At 40.7% G+C, this 20,910-nt stretch overlaps 4 protein-coding genes across 5 annotated transcripts; 2 read left to right on the forward strand and 2 right to left on the reverse strand.

Annotated features, from left to right (window-relative positions):
• Positions 1-16: 16 nt before the first annotated feature.
• usp49 (ubiquitin specific peptidase 49) lies at positions 17-6,972 on the reverse strand. 2 transcript variants are annotated; one of them, XM_079578290.1, is made up of 7 exons: positions 6,804-6,972; positions 5,413-5,499; positions 3,862-5,329; positions 3,422-3,629; positions 2,410-2,518; positions 2,058-2,257; positions 17-1,493 (listed from the first exon to the last, which is right to left on the reverse strand). In XM_079578290.1, exons 3-7 carry the CDS (start codon positions 5,263-5,265, stop codon positions 1,390-1,392), a joined length of 2,025 nt encoding a protein of 674 aa, XP_079434416.1. In that variant the 5' UTR covers positions 5,266-5,329; positions 5,413-5,499; positions 6,804-6,972; the 3' UTR covers positions 17-1,389. The 2 variants fall into 2 exon arrangements, with proteins under 2 accessions (XP_079434416.1, XP_079434417.1); XM_079578291.1 differs by lacking the exon at positions 6,804-6,972 and adding an exon at positions 6,208-6,378.
• Positions 6,973-7,417: 445 nt separating this feature from the next.
• Positions 7,418-11,010, reverse strand: med20 (mediator complex subunit 20). Its single transcript, XM_079578292.1, has 4 exons — positions 10,962-11,010; positions 10,695-10,843; positions 7,762-8,015; positions 7,418-7,677 (listed from the first exon to the last, which is right to left on the reverse strand). Exons 1-4 carry the CDS (start codon positions 10,973-10,975, stop codon positions 7,453-7,455), a joined length of 642 nt encoding a protein of 213 aa, XP_079434418.1. The 5' UTR covers positions 10,976-11,010; the 3' UTR covers positions 7,418-7,452.
• Positions 11,011-11,195: 185 nt separating this feature from the next.
• Positions 11,196-15,131, forward strand: bysl (bystin-like). Its single transcript, XM_079579181.1, has 7 exons — positions 11,196-11,565; positions 12,007-12,157; positions 12,598-12,736; positions 12,825-12,958; positions 13,030-13,190; positions 14,369-14,471; positions 14,604-15,131. The coding sequence occupies exons 1-7, from the start codon at positions 11,310-11,312 to the stop codon at positions 14,956-14,958; spliced, it is 1,299 nt and encodes a 432-aa protein (XP_079435307.1). The 5' UTR covers positions 11,196-11,309; the 3' UTR covers positions 14,959-15,131.
• A 2,551-nt stretch (positions 15,132-17,682) lies between these two features.
• ccnd3 (cyclin D3) lies at positions 17,683-20,600 on the forward strand (the record flags this gene model as incomplete). Its single annotated transcript, XM_079578598.1, has 5 exons — positions 17,683-17,919; positions 17,988-18,203; positions 19,218-19,380; positions 20,217-20,359; positions 20,475-20,600. 5 exons carry the CDS (start codon positions 17,683-17,685, stop codon positions 20,598-20,600), a joined length of 885 nt encoding a protein of 294 aa, XP_079434724.1.
• Between the last annotated feature and the right edge of the window lie 310 nt (positions 20,601-20,910).

Genomic DNA, 20,910 nt, shown 5'->3' on the forward strand with positions numbered 1-20,910 from the left:
CTTTTAAAGAAAAGTGATGATCGAAAACGTTGTTGACTCAAGGCCGTGCTCAGAAGAGAGTAACTATGAAGTGGCATGTCATAGGAACAGATACTCACTCTACAAGAGCTGTACAAGAGACATGTTTTTAAAGATGTGTTTTAATATTTACCATGAACCAAAATCCATATGACTTACATTTATGACAGGTATTTTACACAAGACATAACTCGAGATCAGTGGCATGAAATTGGCCACTAATAAGCAAGACATTCATTGTCATGAGATTGTTCTAACTTCACTGATGTTCACAAATTTAGCCAACATTTGATTTGAATCAAATGCAAAAGCTTTTTTGATTAGCTAGTAATCCTAAAGACATTGTAAAAACAGCAGAGTAAAAAAACATTGTATAACAACCAGAAGAATTCCTGATTTATTTCAATTACCTGTTAAGATGCAAGGTGTTTAAAATATTGCTTTTAGGTGCTCTAACTAAAATGGGTAAGTCTCCCCAAAACACATTCGCCTGTTTCTCAGTTGGCCTTCGACATGTCATAAACTTTCAATCAGGGCTCAGTCCAACCTTTGACCACAACCACAGCTGCCTCTACAGAGAACAGAAGCCTCAGACACAACTGATACTGCAGACCCTCTACTAAAACGCAGCCTTTTACCACATTAAAAAGTTTGTTTCAAGTCAAACAACCTAGAAAACAAAAACATTTGTGTTCACTGAGAAAAGGACAAAGGCCTAAGGCCAGAGACACAGTATTCAGTCACTGCAGTACAGTCGAGGAGAGGACACTAACAAATGGCAGGAATGTATGACATTTAACACCAATGAAAACAACTGAACAGGAGGCAATGCAGAGAACAGCCTATCAATCATCTCCAACAAAATAAATGTGCATTTAAAAAAATACTGCTGTATAAAAACGCACATATGATTGCAATAAATGCCTTTAACTCTTGTGTCTATGTTGCCATTTAATGTAAAATGTTGAGGCGAGTATCTGGGTGTTTTCAGTCATGAGCCTGGTCAGTCGGTTGTGGAAATGGACAGTAGATTCAGAAATGCACCCACAGTCTTCAGGCCGTTTGATCATGTGCTGGTACCACAAGATGAGAAACCCCTGACCTCATTTATATACTCAAAATGACTTTAATCTGGTTTAGAAAAAAAATCAACACTCTTCCAAAATAATGTTGACTCACATTAACAATTTGAGAACAGTTATCTGACTTTTCATTGGTCAATCATGTCCTGTTGATAATTTGTAGCAATTTAACTTTCCTTGGTAAAGGATTCGAGTCGTAATGAGGGAACACAGATAACATTAGTTCTAAATGCAGCCCTAAGTTTCTAAGTTGTGGTGGACATCACAACAAGAGGTACCTAAGAGGTTTCTAAGCCGACCTCTGAGTATAAAAAAGAATATAGGCCTGAGTGTTGCACACTTCCTCCACGCTGCACACCTTCATGTCAGAGTCGTTACAGTGGACCCAGAAACCTGAAGAGTGAATAAAAATACAGGTGAGAAAGATCAAGAAACACAGACATGGGCCGTGTCCGAATGTCCACCCTGATCCCTGACCCCTCATTCACTAAAAATGCTTGCATTATATACCGAGTATGTTGAAGACTACACAGAGCACTGATTCTGTTGGCGATTCTGCGAAAGACCGACCAAATTCAAGAGACAGTGGAATATTTATGGATGAATATTAGTCAGATCCGTTTTATTGCACATGAATTTTACATGAATGAAGAAAACGGCTTGGATTATTGCTTTTTTGTCTGAGAGAGGAAGCTATCGACCATTTAACAGCTCAAGCAACAAGTAAGCAGCAAATGTAAACAACTTTTCACTGTAGTGATTTATATTCAAGTAGTTTCTTCATGAAAAATACATACACATGAATAAAACAGCTGCTTTCACTCATTTGTGTTTAATTCAAAGAACCGCTGCTCACTACTTCAGACACCCCGACAAAATGGCATGACCACGATATAGTGCACTACATAGGGAATAGTGTGGACAGTCAGACACAGCAATGGACAACCCCCGCTTTACCTCCTTCCGTGTTGTAGCAGTATGCGGTGTAGTGCCCTGAGCCGAAGCCTTTGCCATGATGCATGACGACAGCAGAGAGATCGTACACGTATCCTCCTCTGTGAACCGAGAGGCCTGTGCAGCAGTATGGTTTGATGTTCAGGACCTGATCAAAGGCCACGTGGACACCGATCTTCTCCCGGTGGTTACGCCCTGACCATCTGCCGTACAAACACTTTTTATATTCATGGCAGAGAATAACAGCAGCACAGTGACAGATGTGACAACTGCATTCAAGAAAGAAACTAGGAGGGCTGAAGTCCCCCGTGAAAGGAACTGACACACAAGAAAGAAGCCACTTAGGGAAACTTACCTGAAGCGTTTGAGGTGCAGCCGTAGAACCTGAGGTAAACGGTAGATCAGAAGCTGCTTTCTTGCCTCTGACAAAATTAAGGGTTTATGGGAGGATTTCCTTCTTCTTTCTAATGAAACAGAAAATGAAAAAAAAATGTATTCACTCATACTGTACTCAGTTTTATGCAATAAGCAATCGTTTTTATGGACCCTCATGACGAGGACAGTAGTTCAGATAAATGGGTTTATGACACAAATATGATATGAGTGAAAATAATATTAATCAGAGTAAGTAAAGCCTAACAATAAGCCAGGTTGATCTTACTGTTTAAACAACTAGATAGACTTTCAGTGGGTGGTGAAAGTTTAGGCACCCCGGTTCAAAATGTCTATTAATGTGAGAAATGAAGCAAGGGGAAGATGAAATGAGGTTTGACATTCCCAAAGCATTTCCAAAAAAATGATCTCTTCTCCTTTATCTCCTCTCTCTTATCCACAGATTTCCAATGCTGTTTAGGTCAGGAGACAGTGAAGGCCGCGAAACCTTCAGGTTGCAACTCTAGATGTAATCCATCATGGATTTAGAGCTGTGGATACGATCGCTACCCATTTGTAGAAGCCATTTGCTTTGTACCCACCCACTGCATGGGAATGTAGAGGAGCTGAGCAGCTCCTTCACTGGAAGACTGAGACACCCTCAGTGCAAGAAGGAGTACTACTACAGATCCTTCATCCCCACTGCTGTCAGACAGTACAACTCTACTGTGAAGTAACTCATGTGCAATAACATCTATGCAAAACCACGTGCAACAATAACCTCTGTGTCAGAGCCACTATAGCAATCACCGGCACTAGGACTGTAAACTTTGCGCTACGTTGACATTTTGATACCTTTAATATCTCATATTCGTATCAGTTCGAGCCCTTCAAGCTGAATATTGGTCAGACTTGAACATCTCGTTACAATCCAGTTTGCAGCAAAGGGTTACAAGCCTGTAACTTCATAGGTGAACAGGTTGAATAAAACTTACTGTTGCAGTAATTGCAGGCATAAATTCGGCCTTCAAGAGCCTCCATTTCAGTGAATTTTGACAGCATCTCTGTGAGCGTGCAGCTGCGCTGGTAAGCCGTGGAGCCTGTTCCTTTCTCTATGCAGTGATAACGCTCTGGAAACTCGAGTGACAAGTCCCAAAATGGCTCAATGGTGTTAGATTTGTGCTTACATGACAAACACGTCACCTAAAACACACAAGAAGAAGAAGAAGAAGAAGAAGATCTTTATTTATATAGCGCCTTTCACAGACATGGTCACAAAGCGCTTTACATGAGACAGTTGTACATTCACTCCATACTCGGTGGTGGAAAGCTACGTTTGTAGCTTCAGTTTCCCCACAAGTGGACAGAACATAAACTGACTATTGTACTGTAAATGACAATACCAATACACAATGAAAACAAACTTGCACCTTACCTGGCTGAGTAGCTGCCCGTGAAAGATGGTATTGAGAACCTTCAGCACTTTCTTAGAAAGTCTCCTCTTAGTGATGGGAATCACAATCCTGCACTTGGATCCTTCAGTGTCCAGCTCCTGCTGAACTTTGTCCAGCAGCTCACACAGAAACTCCTGGGCATCTTGCTGGTCATATCCACGGAAAGCAGGAATCAGATTCCACACTGAATGGAGCATGGCAAAGGGGGACACCAGCGACCACCGCCCAGACCACATCACCCTGAAAAGTGTATGTAACTCATGGCACAGAGACATCCGCTGGCGGGTGGAACTGCGAGGCTCTTTGGGCTGGACCAACTCAGTGGTCTGAGATGGAGGTGAAGCTTCTTTTATTTCCTTGGGGAAACTTAAACTCTCCTCCATCCCAATGGGTCCAAGAGGACATCCAGACAGAGCCGTGTCAACAGAATTAACAACACCCTTGGTGACACCTTTCATCTGCTGAGAGTGATTAGTCTTAGCCAGCAGCTCCTCTGTTTCACACAGGTCCAATGTGAGAAAACACTCCCTGAATTTCTGCAAGTGGCTGAGCACTTGCAATATTGAGTTCATGTAACATGTGTTTCCCAAGTTTCGCAGACCAGTGACGCCTGGAGCCAGTCTACGCCGTGAAACAGCATGTGTGGAGTAATATTTCCGCAACTTAGCAGCTCTCCCATTCTGGGAGGGCTTGGGGGACAGAGGCAGAAGATTAGGCCTTTTCGGGGGTGGAGGTAGTCGTTCTGGAGGGTCTCGAAACTTGCGAGGAATGAGCGTGATGGTAGACCGAGGCCCCTGAGTGAGGAGCCGTGCACTCTTTCTTGGAGGGACACTACCCAGCTCTTCCATTAGTCTTTTCTTCACTTCTTTCTTTTGTCTTTTTGCTTCTTCAAGTTTCTCTTGACGCTGACCTTGCAGGTCTACATGTTTGCTCATCCACATCCTAAACATTTTTCCTAAGAGGGCTTTTCTCCTAAAGCGTGAAGCAAATTGCATGCTTGTCTGGGATCCACCTTCTGATAGCCAGGGGGCACTGTCCCCTCCAACAGAGGACCGTAGAGAGCGTTTGCCAGGGCTGCGGACAGTAGAGAGCGCACCTCTGAGGAGTTTGAGGTCTCCCTCTGCATTGTCATTTAGAACATAGTCTCCACACACAAAGCAGAAAACATCCAACTCACGCACTTCTATGGCCAGAGGGTGTTGTGACTCCTGAAAGTGTTTGAAAGCATGCTCCTCCACGAAGTGTCCACAGGCCACATGGGAACACTTGAGGCAGGCCCACACGGAGTCTGTGGTACTGCATTCCACACACTGCCATTTCTGTGGGTTGAGTATTGAATGGTCCTCGCCCAGACGAAGGCGACCCACGTGCTTACAGCGATCCATGGCTCTTGATTCACATGTGGCCTCAACAAAAGGACATCTGTCCTGCTGTCCTGCAGCTGCTCATCTGCAAAAGATCAAAAAGTATTAGTCTCCCACATTTTAATTAAGTATTTTGTACAAATATAGTAAATAAACTTAATCACTCACTGTAAATGGTATTTGCATCAACAAATCACATCATCAGCTTTACTCTGCTTGATTCACTGTTCATCAGCAGCACACATAAACAGAGATCTGGGGGTACATAAACAAATGAAAAACTGAAAACATCACTATTTCTATAGAACTGCACTTAAGTCTAGTGTATGACACTGGGATGAGGATCTAAAACGACATTACGCAATAAACAGAATTTAGAAACCTGACAGGACCCCTGATTTGTTTTTCTCAGTGTACAAGAGTCAATTGCATAATTACTACAAATGTAAACGCGCGCCTGTTTTGGATTAGCAGTATGACCCCGTTACACAAAAGATGATGTAAAGGGTTTCTTTGTAGAGAGCACGTTTTGCACACGCTTCCCTTGATTTTAATTAATGTGCAGCATTAACACTGTCTGGGTCTGTTCCTGTTGGAGAGCCTGGTGTCTGAATCCAGGAGGCTGGCCTTATCGCCATGTTAAACTACTCCTGCATCACTAAGAACAAAGACCACAGCCTGCCTCTCTCGAGGATCATCCAAGAACTTTGCTGAGGCACCACATATGGACATCACCGTAAGCTAGCTCCTGCTGACCGCTAGCTACTGAATCACAAATCCCCCCCACCCCCCACCCCCAATAAAAACCCACATTTTTCCGCATTGCAAGAATCACACATTCTGTTACTCTGTGACAACACCACATTCATAAAGTAGTAAAAGTTTGAGTTTTAGCTTCCCACGATCCTAAAGTTTGGCGTGAGAAAAGCAGTTTAGTGTTTCGCAGAGGACAATCGAAGTTACCGCTGATTGTTGTTGGCCGCAGGTTGCAGCCCGATTTGCTTCACTACCATATTTGCGGCAGAAAGTGATTTGCGCATGCGCTAAAAGCCTACCATGTTGAGTACGGCAACGAGGCTTGGACAAAATTATATTCTCTCGTTGCAATTTTACCTTTTTTTTTCTCTTTTCTTTTTTAACGTACACAAGAAATTCCCAGACTATTGATCTAAACACACCCTTGCACGCGATGGCATTTGAAGCGATCATACACAGAATATAGAACCTGTAGGAACTCAAATAATGTTGGATTGTTTTGACCAAGACATCAAAGAATGATAGCATAATAAATATTTGATCTCGATGGCAACTTCACATTTCAACACCGGGAACCCCTGTCTTCAGTTGTTTATGCCGTTGAAGTGGCGATAATGTTGACAATCAGAATGCAAATTCGGTAGCGACATTGCTAACATTGATGCCGTTCGGATCTGGCTCCGAACAGTGCCTTTTCTGCTAATCTCCCGAAACACATTGATTTCAAATACTAGAAATCGAAGAGCTCATTACAGGTCTTTATGTAAGTTATTTATAGACAAAAAAAGATAGGTGAACATTACCATCGCAAACATGTATTCATCCGGCACTGTGAGCTGATTGTTGTTCTCTCCTCTCGAGCTGAGACGCTCTCATTGGACTGGCACCGAGAGGTAGCGAGGCGCTCATTGGCGGGACAGCGGAACAACAGGCAACAGGGCGGACTGTCCTTCTTTGGTTTGGTCCGTCCGTCCACCCACTGAGGGCGGCCACATGGAACAATGAGAAGGACTGCACTACCAAGTCTCACCTCCGAGTTTCTACCGACCCTTATGTCCAGCTTGTCGGCTGATCTATCTGTTCACCCCCATAAGGTATTTGTTTACATACATGGAGTAATCAAGGGACTGATCTGCCATACTAGCTTTCAATCAAATTGATGTGCATCTCTATTAAAAAGGGGGGAAATATTTGGGAAAACAAATACATTTAATAGAAATGTAATATGCATTGCTTAATGATAACTTACAGAAGAAAAAAAACAATGACGACAGTCTATCATGAGTGCTCTGATTTACTTGTCATATTAAATAAAATAGAAATAATTCTAAAAGAAAAAAACAAAACAGTACATCGCAAGATTACAAATGTTTTCAAATTTATTTAGAAAAATATTTAAAAAATGAAATAACTTGCTGATCCAAAGAACCAGGACTTTTAAAAAGTCTCAATTTATACTCTGACATTACTTCCAGGCATTTGTAGCTTCCGTAGTTTGTTGAACAACTCCAAATATTGAGTCATGGTGTCAATACAGTCTGCTTGAACAAAAAGACCTTCCGGTTTTGCAGCAAACACAGATGGCAGTTCAGGAACATTGGAGCCCAGAAAAGATTGCATAAACTCTTTCATGAGATTCCAGCAGTCCCCTGGGACCACACAGGGACAATATTCCACCTATAAAACAGCAATAACCTTTTATCGCGACATTGGCATACGCTTTACAGAATATTGAGTGTATTGAGTTATAACACCACATACCTCTACTGATATCCCTCGAGCACTTGAGCCCATTGTCACAGTCCCAACTCTGATGATAAAGTCACTGTAGCGATATTTCGACCCTCTACACTCCACTTTGTGTCCCTTGGCATTCTGGAAGTGGCTCTTCAGTTTTACCATCAGGACATCAAAATTTGCATCAGCCACGACGCAAGGGCCTCCTTCAAACAAGGCCATGCAGCTCAGCGGAGTTTCAGAGTTGTGCATCACATACAGGACCTTAGAGGACTGACCTGGAGAAGAATAATGAAGCGTTAAAACAATGTAATAATATTTTATTTATAATCACATATGTAAACAGCAAGTGAATGTATATATTATGCATTTATCATTAATTGTCCAAAGAATTGTAATTTCATAGGAGGCAAAAAAGGAGGCGGGAAAAGCTGCTCATTTTGTCCCACAGCAATACTGTATGCGCACAGAATCTTTATTTTAGTGTGTATTCTGTACCTACATTGAGAATTAAGTAGAAAATCAATCTTCCAGGGGTGGCAGCTGTTAGTATTATGAGATGTCTTCTTTTTCAGTCAAATTAACAAAAAACATTATTCTCCTCCTCTCTTCCTCAGTTTCTGAGGTGGGCACAATTTGTTTTTTGGATGCAGGTAAAATACAAAAGAAGCATTAAGACAATGGAATAAAGAACATTGCTACTGAACCAGCTTTATCTTTTTACCTTTGCTGTATACACACCTGCAATTTTTGTCAAAAATGTATATCTAATTTGGGTTGTGATTCATTTTAAGGTCAGCAGCTTTGGGGCCCCAGAACTGGACCTGTTGAGAATCACTGGTGTACAGTGCATCCTGAAAGTATTCACACAACATTTTTTCCACGTTTGTTATGAGACAGCTTTATTCCAAAATGGAAAACAAAAAGCCTCATCGATCTAAACACAATACCCCACAATGACACCGTGAAAGAAAAAGAAAAAAAATGTTTTTGCACTTTTATTTTAGTGATCACGTTTTTATAGCATAGTTGATACAAACACATATCACATATGCAACCATGTGATATGTGCATTTTCTCCACTTTTATTCCCTTCCTTCTGTATTCTTGCTCTTTGGTATGACACTCAAAACTGAGCTCTGGGACACCCTATTTCCACTGATTGTTGTTGAGAGGTTTCTACAACTTAACTGGAGTCCACCTGTGGTAAATGAAATTCATTTATTTGGACTTGATTTGGAAAGGCACAGACCTGTCCATAAGGTCTCACAGCTGACAGTGCATGTCAGAGTAGAAACCAAGCCATGAAGTGAAAGGAATTGCCTGTAGACCTCCGAGAAAGGTTTGTATCGAGGAAGGTTTGAGGAAGGGTACAGAAAGATTGTTGCGCATTGAAGGTCACAGTGGCCTCCATTATTTGTAAATGGAAGAAGTTCAGTACCACCAGGACTCTACCAACAGCTGGCTGTCCATCAAAGCTAAGCAATCCGGGAGAAGGGCCTTGGTCAGAGAGGTGACCAAAAACCCAATGGTCACTCTGACAGAGCCCCAGCGTTATTCATTCTAAGAAAATGGGAGCAAGTTTCAGAAGGACAACCATCTCTGTAGCATTCCACCAGGAACCAGACCTTTATTGTAGAGTAGCCAGACAGAAGCCTCTCCTCAGTAAAAGGCACATGACAGCCTGTCATAGTACCCAAACAACACCCCAACAACAGACCATGAGAAACAAGATTCTCTGGTCCATCATATAAGAAACTCAAACTTGGCTTCATTCTATAGGTCTATACTCTGAAAAACAAACAAAACAAAAACTCTTTATGTTTAACTCTTTATGTTTAACATAAAGAGTTAAACATAACTCTTTGTGTATGTTGAAGTTTAACTCTTTAACTTCAACATACATAAGATACCTCGTTTTCTACCATTTAACTGTTAGCACATTTCCTGTCTGTTTTTGCACACTCTGAGTGATCTTATTGAATGCAGATTGTAACAAGTGAATTTCTCCGTTGTGAGATCAATAAAGGATTATCTTATCTTATGAACAGCTTTTTCCCCACTGCCATACAGACACGAAACAAATGGCTGAAGTAACCTGTACCTAAACCTGTTGTCTTGTAATGTTACATTGTTTGACAATCTGTTTGTATGTGACTGACACAGGAGATGCGAGCATGATGTGCTGTACCGAAAACAAATTCCACCAACTCTGTGGCCATTATAAATGATTCTTATTCTGATATGTTGCGTTCATGTGACATCACAACATTGTAAAAAGCCTGCTATGCTTTTGTCGTTATAGAATGCCATGCTGTTGGTTATGACAGATATCACACGCATAACGGTGGACAGCTAAACATTCTATGATGGTAACTATGGTCATTGTCAAAAATGCATTTGACCTGGTTAATATCTCATGTCATTACTGGACCAATCCTCATGAAACAAAACCTGGCAGAAAGTTCCGGGTCTTGGCACAGATGAACTAAGGTCAAAAGAGGTTGTCCAAAAGTGGTAACAATATTCAGGAACATGTGGTGCTTTGTCACAAAAGGACTTTCAGGTAAAATATTAGTATTTCTCTGCTCCGAGAGTATTGGCTCCTGTCCCCATCTGAAATAATGACTTCAAAATCAAATTCATCAAATTCTAGAACATGAACGCAACCTAAAATGGATTAAAAAAAATAAAAAAAATTGGGAATTTGGGCAAATTAAATCAAAAAGCCAAAGGGGCAACACCATTGGGGTCCAACAATGCGGCGCCAGCTCCAGGACAAGCTGGCAAAGGGTGCAAAGGAGTTTCAAGGGGGTGTAAATGGACATCTGAGAGCGCAAACGTTATGAAAAGAGGTCGCAATGGGCCAACTTGCACCCCAGGTTTAGTCAATAGTGTGACATCCCACACAGACCGAAAACTAATTATGTGTAACTACTGTCAAAAGATCATATTACCAGTGGCGGTGGCAGTGGCGTGGTATGTTTCACAGTCCACACAGAAACTGCCTTGCTGCTTCACAGCTCCAAGCTGCTCCAGCTTCTTGTGCAGGATGTCCACAGTCTGCTGAACGCTCTTTCCCTCCACCACCGGCACCTGGCACACACTAAACACACAAATCATTAACGATGCTGGACATGTGCAGGTTAAACTACCAGAATATAACCACTATAATGTTACTAAAACTGCCATAAGTAGTAAACAAAAATGCAAGTCTATCTCACCAAGTTACCCCCATTGTGTTTTGTTTCGGAGAGTTTCATCAACTACTTCCGGGTCATTCATCTTTAGCTTTGTTTTGCTACTTTGCCTTTGCGATGGGAACAATTGAAATAGCAGCATCAAAGTTATATAAAGACAGATTGCATATTTTATTTGAAAACAACAGACTTACTGGGTTACTTTTGAGTAACATTTTAGAAATATTTAAAGTTCATCGTGACTGCGTCACTTCCGCTCGGTCCTTCCGTAACTGCACGTGTAAATAGCAAATGTTTATGGAGCGGGACAGCGCGTTTTAGTTCAGTTACGATCATTTACAGTTTAGTATCGGAGTCCAAAGCTGTGCTGATATGCCTAAAGTCAAAAAGTCCCGAGGAGGAGATAACAGCGGAGCCATGGCTCTGGCAGACCAGATCTTAGAGGCCGACACAGTCCGAGCTAAAGGCCGAGTGAAGAGCAGAGACTCCAGGGAACAGAATGAGGATACATACGTGGATGAGCGTCTGTCCCGAAAGATCTTACAACAAGCTCGAATACAACAAGAGGAGCTCCAAACTGAATATGGGCTGGCACCAGAGAAGAAGAAAGCACCTGTGACAGTCCTAGGTCAGTATATGTGGTGTAAAATAATAGGGTTCGTAGCCATACTGCCAACATCATCTATTAATAGGCCACTTGAGATGAGACGAGAAACAACTCCTTTAGGGATCATGAAGGATTAAGAATGCTTGGTTATCAAGTGAGATCCTTTGCAAGGATACAGATTCAGATTGGCTCTACTATTTTTTATATACCAACCCTATTAGCATCATCACCACTTTTTGTAAACTCGTAGGACTACTGGTATATTGAGGTCATGGTATTTGTTCATATTGGTTCTTGTCACAAATAAAATGGATTGTTTATTTGTGGGACAGTGGATCTTAATGAACACACATGGGACTCGTGCATGTAAACACTAGGGGATGATTTGAGGTGGTCCATAATCAGTACAGACTGTTTCTCAAACCAAAACACCATCACCTATTTTTGTATCTTGTTCTTTAGGGCCTGACACGAATGAAGGAGATTCGGACGAAGAGTGGCCTGCGCTGGGAGACGCTGGATCCAATGACACTGGATGTGATACTGAAGTTGTCGTCAGCCCTGATGATGAGAAGGCTATTGAGATGTTCATGAATAAGAATCCGCCTGTGAGGTGAGAGTAGGCCTCTTACGAGAATTTCTACAATATTATAACATTACATGAATTCTTGAAAAATGCGGGGGTTGCTTTTGTTTTGCTCAGTCTTAACTTCTGAAAGACTGCAAGGATTTTTTGACAGTGATAAGATATCTTCATCATTTTCTAAATTGTGACTTGTGAAAAGAAATGACAGGTGCTCCTTAAGATTCTCCCTTTTGTATGTGTATATTTTTACACAAGAAAAACACACCATGATGACCTGTATTCTCCTCCTCATATAAGTATGGATCTCATGTGATCAATACTTTTTGTTTGTTTTTGAGATAGTTGGTTAAATACAATAGGATAAACTGAACTAGTATAATCATGGTTTATAAATCGACTCCTCTGGCAGAATGGCTTGAATAGGCTTTAAAATCTGGGGACATTAAACCTCTAAATGTTACATGCAGGCGGACCTTGGCGGACATTATCATGGAAAAAATCACAGAGAAACAAACCGAGGTGGGAACTGTGATGTCGGAGGTGTCAGGATGTCCAATGCCACAGCTGGACCCAAGGGTAACAGAAGTGTATAAAGGAGTAGGGAAGGTAAAACTCCGTTCAATGAAATTAAGATACAGTAATGTTATTTGTAAAAAGTTTACATTCATACGTATATATATTGTTTTTTTTGCAGGTTTTGTCCAAATATCGCAGTGGAAAATTACCTAAAGCTTTTAAAATCATTCCAGCTTTGGCTAATTGGGAACAGGTCCTATACTTGACTGAGCCCGAGAGCTGGACAGCTGCTGCCATGTACCAAGCAACAAGGTTAGTGTTACAAAGTCATGGCACCATTAGGAGTTCTTCTTATGATAAATAATGGTGTATTTTTCTTGCAGAATCTTTTCTTCAAACTTAAAAGAACGAATGGCTCAGAGGTTTTTCAATTTAGTACTGTTACCTCGGATACGAGATGATATTGCAGAGTATAAACGGCTCAACTTCCATCTGTACAGTGCTTTAAAGAAAGCTTTGTTCAAACCTGGCGCATGGTTTAAAGGTAAGATTGTCCACTAAATAAGGTGTAAAAAACTATGTGTTGTAGGACAGATTATAGGACTGAAATCGATCAGTATAAATATTTCTTCTGGGAACATTGGCCATTAGAGGGCACTATTGTTCAAGAAGAAAGAACAACACAACTACAAATTTAGCGTTTGGAAAAGGTTTAATGTATGTATTATAATACATGCATTGATATGTATTGATATGTATTACAATACAAATCAATACAAGTTTGATATGTATTATAATAAGTGCTCCAGTCTGGCAGAATGACAGGAAAAAAAACATAACATGCTTAGTTCTAAAATGCATGACCTAAAAGTTGTTAAAGGGACTACACAGACTTTAAAAATGTTAAAATTATGTATTTTCCTCCCCCTACATGTTCCAGCAATGTCCTATTGTAGAATGAGCCCAGACCTGTTCACCACAACTGCCTCTGAAATCCTAGCCTGGCTAACACCAGACTAAAATCACAAGTGATATTTAGTCTGGGGAACACCAATTCATTTTCTCGTAGGAGAAGTGTGGTTTACGATCGTCCATAGTCGTTTATTGGGCGATACGAAAAAAAAGTCTATCATGCGTCTGCACGTAGCCACAGCCAATCGTATCATCGTATGAGATGACATATGACGTACCCGCTGTAAACTTTTGAGCTAAACTATTTAGAACAAGGTCTAAAGCTTGATCGAAAAATACCATTGTGTCTGCTGCTGTCATGTTGGATCCGTAAATAAACTACAAGCTTCTGTATATCGAATAGCGCGTCATCGTCTTGCCGTCCCTCCTCGCTCTGTAATTGGTTCCCAAATCCATGCGAAAATTTCGGCCATTGTCCCCAGGCTGTTGTGCAGTTCGAAATAATTCGAGCGCAAACAGCAGCATGGAGTTAGCCAGGTTACTGAAATCCTGCACTGTCACTCAAAAAGTTGTTACATCAGTCCGAATTGCTGTCATGCACAAGCTTAATATAGAAGGTGCAGTTACATGTATGACCTGAGGTGGCAGTAGTGAGTATAAAATGGCCAACTTGCATCTAGCCCCTTTAACACTTTACAATTTATCTTTTATTTAACTTCTCATTCAGTCTTGGACCTTCTAAACTGACTCTCCAGGATCTTCTGAACTGACTTTCTAGTTAAAAACAATCCCGTTTGTGTTTCTTCACAGGTATACTGATCCCCCTCTGTGAATCAGGAACGTGTACGCTAAGGGAAGCCATTATTATTGGAAGCATTCTCACAAAATGCTCTATTCCTGTGCTCCACTCCAGGTAATGACAACTCTCTATTCTTAAACACTGCCCAAACATTTTGAGTTAACTGCTCTTTTGTGTTGTGCTCTTATCTGGGTATAGAATTCGACGTTACATAGTAAGTGATGGATAGTGTTGCTTGTCTTTCAGTGCTGCAATGCTTAAATTGGCAGAGATGGAGTACAACGGTGCCAACAGCATTTTCTTGCGACTGATGCTGGACAAGAAGTATGCCCTGCCTTTCCGTGTCCTCGACGCCCTAGTGGCTCACTTCCTGTCTTTCCGTAATGAAAAACGTGTTCTTCCTGTGCTGTGGCATCAGAGCTTGCTCACCTTGGCTCAGCGCTACAAGGCAGATTTAGCGTCTGAACAAAAAGCTGCATTGCTCGAGCTGCTGAAGATTCAAACACACCCTGTGATTTCAGCAGAGATTCGCAGAGAATTACAAAACTCAGAGTCCAGGGACATTGAAATCGGTCTTCCTGCAACAGTAGAAATGGACTAAATGGTCACATGTATCACCCACATGCAGCTACTGGGCCCTGATGGCTTCCTCTGTTCTGAAACATTAACTACATTGATTGACCATGTCTGTTCTGTGAAGGATTGGGAATGCAGAGTTGTCTGTGAATGTAATTACTGTTCTAGAATGAAGATATAAAATAAATTAAAAAAAGAATTATTATTTGGTGTTCAGAATTTGCTATTAAAAAAGCTGAGTAAAAAACCGACTCCGTCGATCTAAGTGTTTGACTCGGACGACAATTTTCATCACGGGCCGCACATTTAGGTTCACACAGTGTCAAGGGCCACAAATGGGTGGTCGGTGCAAAGAAACATCAACTATGTGCTTTTAAGAGAGGTTCTTGCACCTTTATTTAGACTTGGAAGTTGAATGTAGCTCAGACTCACGGAATATTTTTTTTACTAGTGGTGGGACTTGATTAAAAACAATGTAATTGAGTTAATTATGCCCTTTGTAATTAATCGCATTTATTTAGGGGTTGTATTTATTTTTATAAAGGTATATTGTAGACGCTTCTTTGTATTTTCTTGCATTTGAACTCATCTGGAGTGGAGATTTTTAACCCTTGTGTCGTCCCCAGGGCCACTTTGTCGGTGCGTATCTCTGTCATAGTTTTATCAAATGGTCTGAATTTTCGGATAAGCGTTAACGTCCATGACTTTTACCAGTACATTTTTATTTTTATCTTTTGATTAAGTGATTACAATGTTATGAGAAAGAGTTACACTCGTGGTCATTTTTGACCCCATTTTGTTTCTCTAATATCTCAGCCATAAAATATCATTTTTCAATAAGTTTGGGTTCTATCTTTAGTGTAACTTCAGACTAATGGCCTGATACTATTTTTTTTTTTTTTTTCAGTTGGTAGGCCTTGTTTATGTAAAAAAACAAAAAAAAAACAAATCCTGACCAAACAACAGTCAGAAAATATCAACAATCTAATTCTGAGGATAACTCGGACTATCTGGTCAGTTTCCAAGTGGAAATAGTCCAAATTTTGTGTTAATGCAATTTTTGAATTTTCTCATACATTTGAATGAGAACAAATGTTACACTCGTGGTCACCTGGGGTCATTTTTGACCCCATTTTGTTTCTCTAATATTTCACTCATAAAATAACATTTTGAAATAAATGTGGGTTCAATCTTTAGTTTGACTTCATAAAAATGCACTGATAGTAAATTTACCAGTGTTTATTATTTTTGGGGTCGGTGGGACATGTTTATGTAAAAAAAAGTCAAATTTTGATGTGAATTTGGTAAACTTGGGCACTGGGAGAGGTAGAGCAGGTTCTTTTTTGAAAAATGTTTCATTTTTGAATGAGAGCAAATAGTTACACTCGTGGTCTCTGGGGTCATTTATGACCCCGGCAAAACCCCATTCATTTCAATGGACATGAGCCGATCCTCCATGTTTTCTGTGTTTGACCTTTTGTACCGACTTCATTTGTGCTTCAGATATGAAACTATTATTGTGTTTCCATCCCAGAGGACCCCCTCTACATGCACATTCACCAGATTTTGAATTCACATATTTTTAGTTATAGTTATAGGGCCTAAAGCCTGAAAACAGCAGCAGCTCTCCATTCATTTCAATGGCAGTGTCCTCCATGTCTGTGATTCCAGCTATATTTTTGACTTTTGCCTTTCATACCAACTTCATTTCAACTCCAAATCCATAACTTTTTTAAATATACACTCCACAGAGCCTCCACTACATGCACATGTACCACATTTTTTATTCAGTCATTTTTTCATAGTTTTAGGACCCAAAAACCTGTGCTATAACCCAGTTTCGAAATATAGCCAAACTGTGATTCTCACTCTCTTATTTCAGGAAAGTCTCTATATTCTCATCAAAAAATTTGCTCAAAGCAGAGTTTACATCATTATTCATGAACTTTTATCAAATTATTAAACGTTCAGTGCAGTTTGACAGTGTAAGTAAAGTACAGTAGAGCAGAATGTGTTTGGAAAAACAAAGCTTTAAAAGTTATACAACTGATATTCTATAAACATCAAGCAAATGCACATTTACTTATACAAAATCATCTTTTTTGACCATGATCTCTCCTAAAACTACTCAGACACTGATGTGCATCAGATTTTATGATCTGTGATCAAAGTTTTGAGTGTTTACAGCCTTTTGTCTCAGCACACAAGGGCACACAAGGGTTTATGTCGGCGCTTAACTGTGTGAAGAAACAACTTTGACAGTAAAAATGTTCTTGGCTTTACGTGTTGTTTATGCCAAAGCAACCTCTGCAGGAAATGTTTTTACTTTTTGTGTAGAATGATAGATTTGCAGAAGTAATTTACTTTTCGATGCGTAATAAGAAGTTTGAGTAAGGGCAGCACTTTGGGCACTCATGTAGCCACGCCCATCTAACCCCTGGGGGTCATGAGGTCACTCCATGGGTCACTCGCAGCAGTCAGACATGTTTTATTGAAATCCTGTACATTTTTGTCTTAAAACATGTTGACCAGTTTTTGATAAGGTTTGGACAAACCATTTGCATTGTATCACCAACGCATTAAATCTTAATTATGTGTGAATTTGTACAGAAACTTTTAGGCTTGATGTTTCAGATCTGTGGAGCTTAATGTTAACATATTTGTCACTAGCACAAAGTGCATCTAAAGTAGCCATGAGATATGTTATTTGTGCAGCGCCTTCCCCTCTCACTGATGAAGTAGTTGTCGGATGGATCAGAGTAGAGCTGGAGGGTTTGTGCACAGCCTGAGGAGTGACCCCGACAGTGGGCAGGACAATAATGCTGTGGTCCGGGCAGGATGGGACCCAGTTTTGACCGAGGACCAGAGGGCTCTCCAAAACCTGCGGGTCCTGGAACTAACCTGCCCCGTGCACCGCTACTTCAGCAGCGTCCAGACAGACGTGGAGCCGTATATGAGGAGGATCGTGGCTGCGTGGATGTTCCAGGTATCATTTTGAGCCAGGCCATAGACAAGAGGCATGAATCCCATACTTAATTCAGATTTCTCTGACAGGTGTGTGAAGAGCAGAAATGTGAAGAAGAGGTTTTCCCCTTGGCAGTACATTACATGGACAGATACCTGAGTGGTTTCCCTATCAAAAGGTCCTTCCTGCAGCTCCTGGGAACAGTGTGCATGTTTATTGCATCCAAAATCAGGGAGACCGTCCCACTAACAGCCAGCAAGCTCTGCATCTACACTGAGAACTCTCTGTCCGTGTCAGACATCCTGGTATGTTTTTTCAGTGTCTAAGATTCTTTATTTCATTTAAGGACTACACACTATGGCTAAGTATATTATTATCCATTCATCCATTTTCTTCCGCTTTATCCGGGCCGGGTCGCGGGGGCAGCAGTCTCAGCAGAGATGCCCAAACCTCCCGATCCACACACACCTCCTCCAACTGTTCTGGGGGGACCCCAAGGCGACCCCGAGGCAATTAAGTATTAGCTATATATACGGGGATAGTCCATCTACACCTTGCCTGTCATGTCCAAACCGACCTTTGTCCCATTGCCTGGTCTAATAGAGATGGCAAAAATTCACATTTTGCATGGTTGGGTCTTAAAGGCCCTGTACTTGATATTATATCAAGTAGTGGAATTAAATAGTTGAAACGGGCTTATAAATGTGTCCCTTTGAATAATTGGAATGTTAAAATTGTGTTAGAACCATTGGGAATTGAAAACTAATTATTAAAATGTTCCTCTGATGGTAATTGGGCTTAGTCGGCTCCAGTAACAGCCTTCATTTGGGTCAAGGATTGTCCAGTGTCTTGACCTATAGCCAATCGGATCCTCCGGCTCAATGTGGTGACATTTTTTCGGGTCTTCCCCTTTTTTGTTGCATAAGCCTCTGGATCTTTTAAGAAATTCAAAATGTCTGTCTTATTGCGTCCAACCTCAGCAGCGATGGCACTGCAAGAGGCCCGGCTTATGCAGCTCAACAACTTCACCACATTCTTTTGCCTTTATAAGGACATCATGACAGTGTGAATACCTGGCAGAAAATGACACTGAATCGACTTTTTTTTTAAAGGCATGTGGTCCTAAACTTTTAATCAGCTGTAAAACAGTCTATTTTAGTTTATTGTTGTCAATAAAAGGTTTCTTGTTGCATATTGGAAGTTTTACTTGGAACCTTCGTAGGATCCATCCGTGAAAAGTGTGAATTTTTGCCTTAAACCTTTGATCGGGACTGTATTACTGTTGCAACATGTTGTATTGAGTTGAGTGTTTGTTGCAGCACTGGGAGGCAGCAGTGGTATCCAGTTTAGATTGGGCTCTGGCCTCGGTCGTGCCCTCAGATTTCCTGGAGCCAATTCTTCTCGTTCTTCCTTTTGTTCAGCCGCATCATCTCCCAAACATGCGCCGGCATGTCCACTCTTACATCTCCTTGGCAGTTATTGGTAAGTTATGTAGCTGAATTACAATGAAAGAGGAAAAGCTGGAAGGTACATTATCATTGGATTCATTATTTATTTAATACTAGATCAACTAAAACCAGTTAGGCCAGTAAAAGCATGGAGGTGACTGTCCATAGTGAGTCACAGGACCCACAGGCCTAAGTTTGATCACGATGTGTCAGCAGTTCATTTTTGAGCTGGGTTTGTGTAATCCTGTATTGTTTTCTCTGAATGTGTAGCGTCCATCCATTCACTGGATCATTTCCCACGAATCTCTGTGATAGAGCCTGGGGCCACAGGTCACTCACTGGCCATCTGTTTCAATTGTTTCACTAACCCTCTATAAATCATTTTGACCAATTTTCTCCCTGGAGCTATTAGGCTCATATCACATTCATGTGTCAGATAACCACAATTTGTGAAACCATTGCCCATTGTCCGCATTACTGGGTGTGTCTAGGGTTGTGGCCTCAGTCTCATTTTCCACCTCTGTTGAGTCCTCGGTGACAATAGTAACATTGGTCACTACCCCTGACAAACTGATCCAGTTTTGGTTTTATTCAGAAGCACAAGACCTTGCAAACGCATCGCTGTCGTACCGTGAATCCTGCTTCAACTTGAACTTGCATCAACTCATGTTTTTTCATCACGACTAATTTTGAAATTCATATTTTAAATGCATATTGGAAAAAAAAAATCTATATTCATGTTTTTTCAATTTTTAGCCCCTGGCCTTTCCTCATTTATTTCAAATCAGTTGTATAATTTAACCACTGGTGTTGTTTCTTGGTTTATTAATATCGAAGTCTGAACTTAAAATCTCCATTAATGTCTTTCAGACTGTATGTTTCTAGACTTTCTGCCATCTTCAATAGCATGTGCCTGTGTGATGGTCTCCATGGAGCAGCTGTTACCAGAGGAGAGTGGCGTCTCCTCTGAAGTTGTGATGAAATCCTTGGTCAACACTTTGAGCATTGACCGTGTAAGACTTATACTGCCGGTATTGTGTATATTGACTGATGTGTTTAAATATGTAACAATGAATTATGCAAATGTTTGAAAAGCCAATTAAAGACAAATTTCTTTTTTTTGAACAGGACTCACTCATTCACTGCTTTGATCGGCTCCGGGCTGTGTTGAACCATACCCTGCCCCCTAAAGCACCAGAGAGCAACTCTCCACCACTTTCAATACAAGATGAAGAACTTGCAGCAGAAAAATAAGTTCTGAAAACAACAAAACAAACAAGTTCTGAAGACAATGATGCTAATTTGTTCTTTCTCGCATTGTGACAGATTTTATACTCCAAGTATGTACTGTAATTGTTCTATTTTAACATCCTTGTGTTATCAAATTATATAAACAAACAATAATGGTGCCAGTTATTTTGTTTATTGGTCTTCACATCTTTATCCCAGCAGTACAGTAGACTACAGTATGTGAAATATGTCATTTGACATTTGTTTTCAATTATCTTAAATGTACAATGATGGAGAAAAATGTACATAGCAAACCAAACCAAATACCAAACAT

The sequence above is a fragment of the Gobius niger genome, assembly GCF_951799975.1.
Source record: "Gobius niger genome assembly, chromosome: 20".
In the NCBI taxonomy this organism is placed as follows: domain Eukaryota; kingdom Metazoa; phylum Chordata; class Actinopteri; order Gobiiformes; family Gobiidae; genus Gobius; species Gobius niger.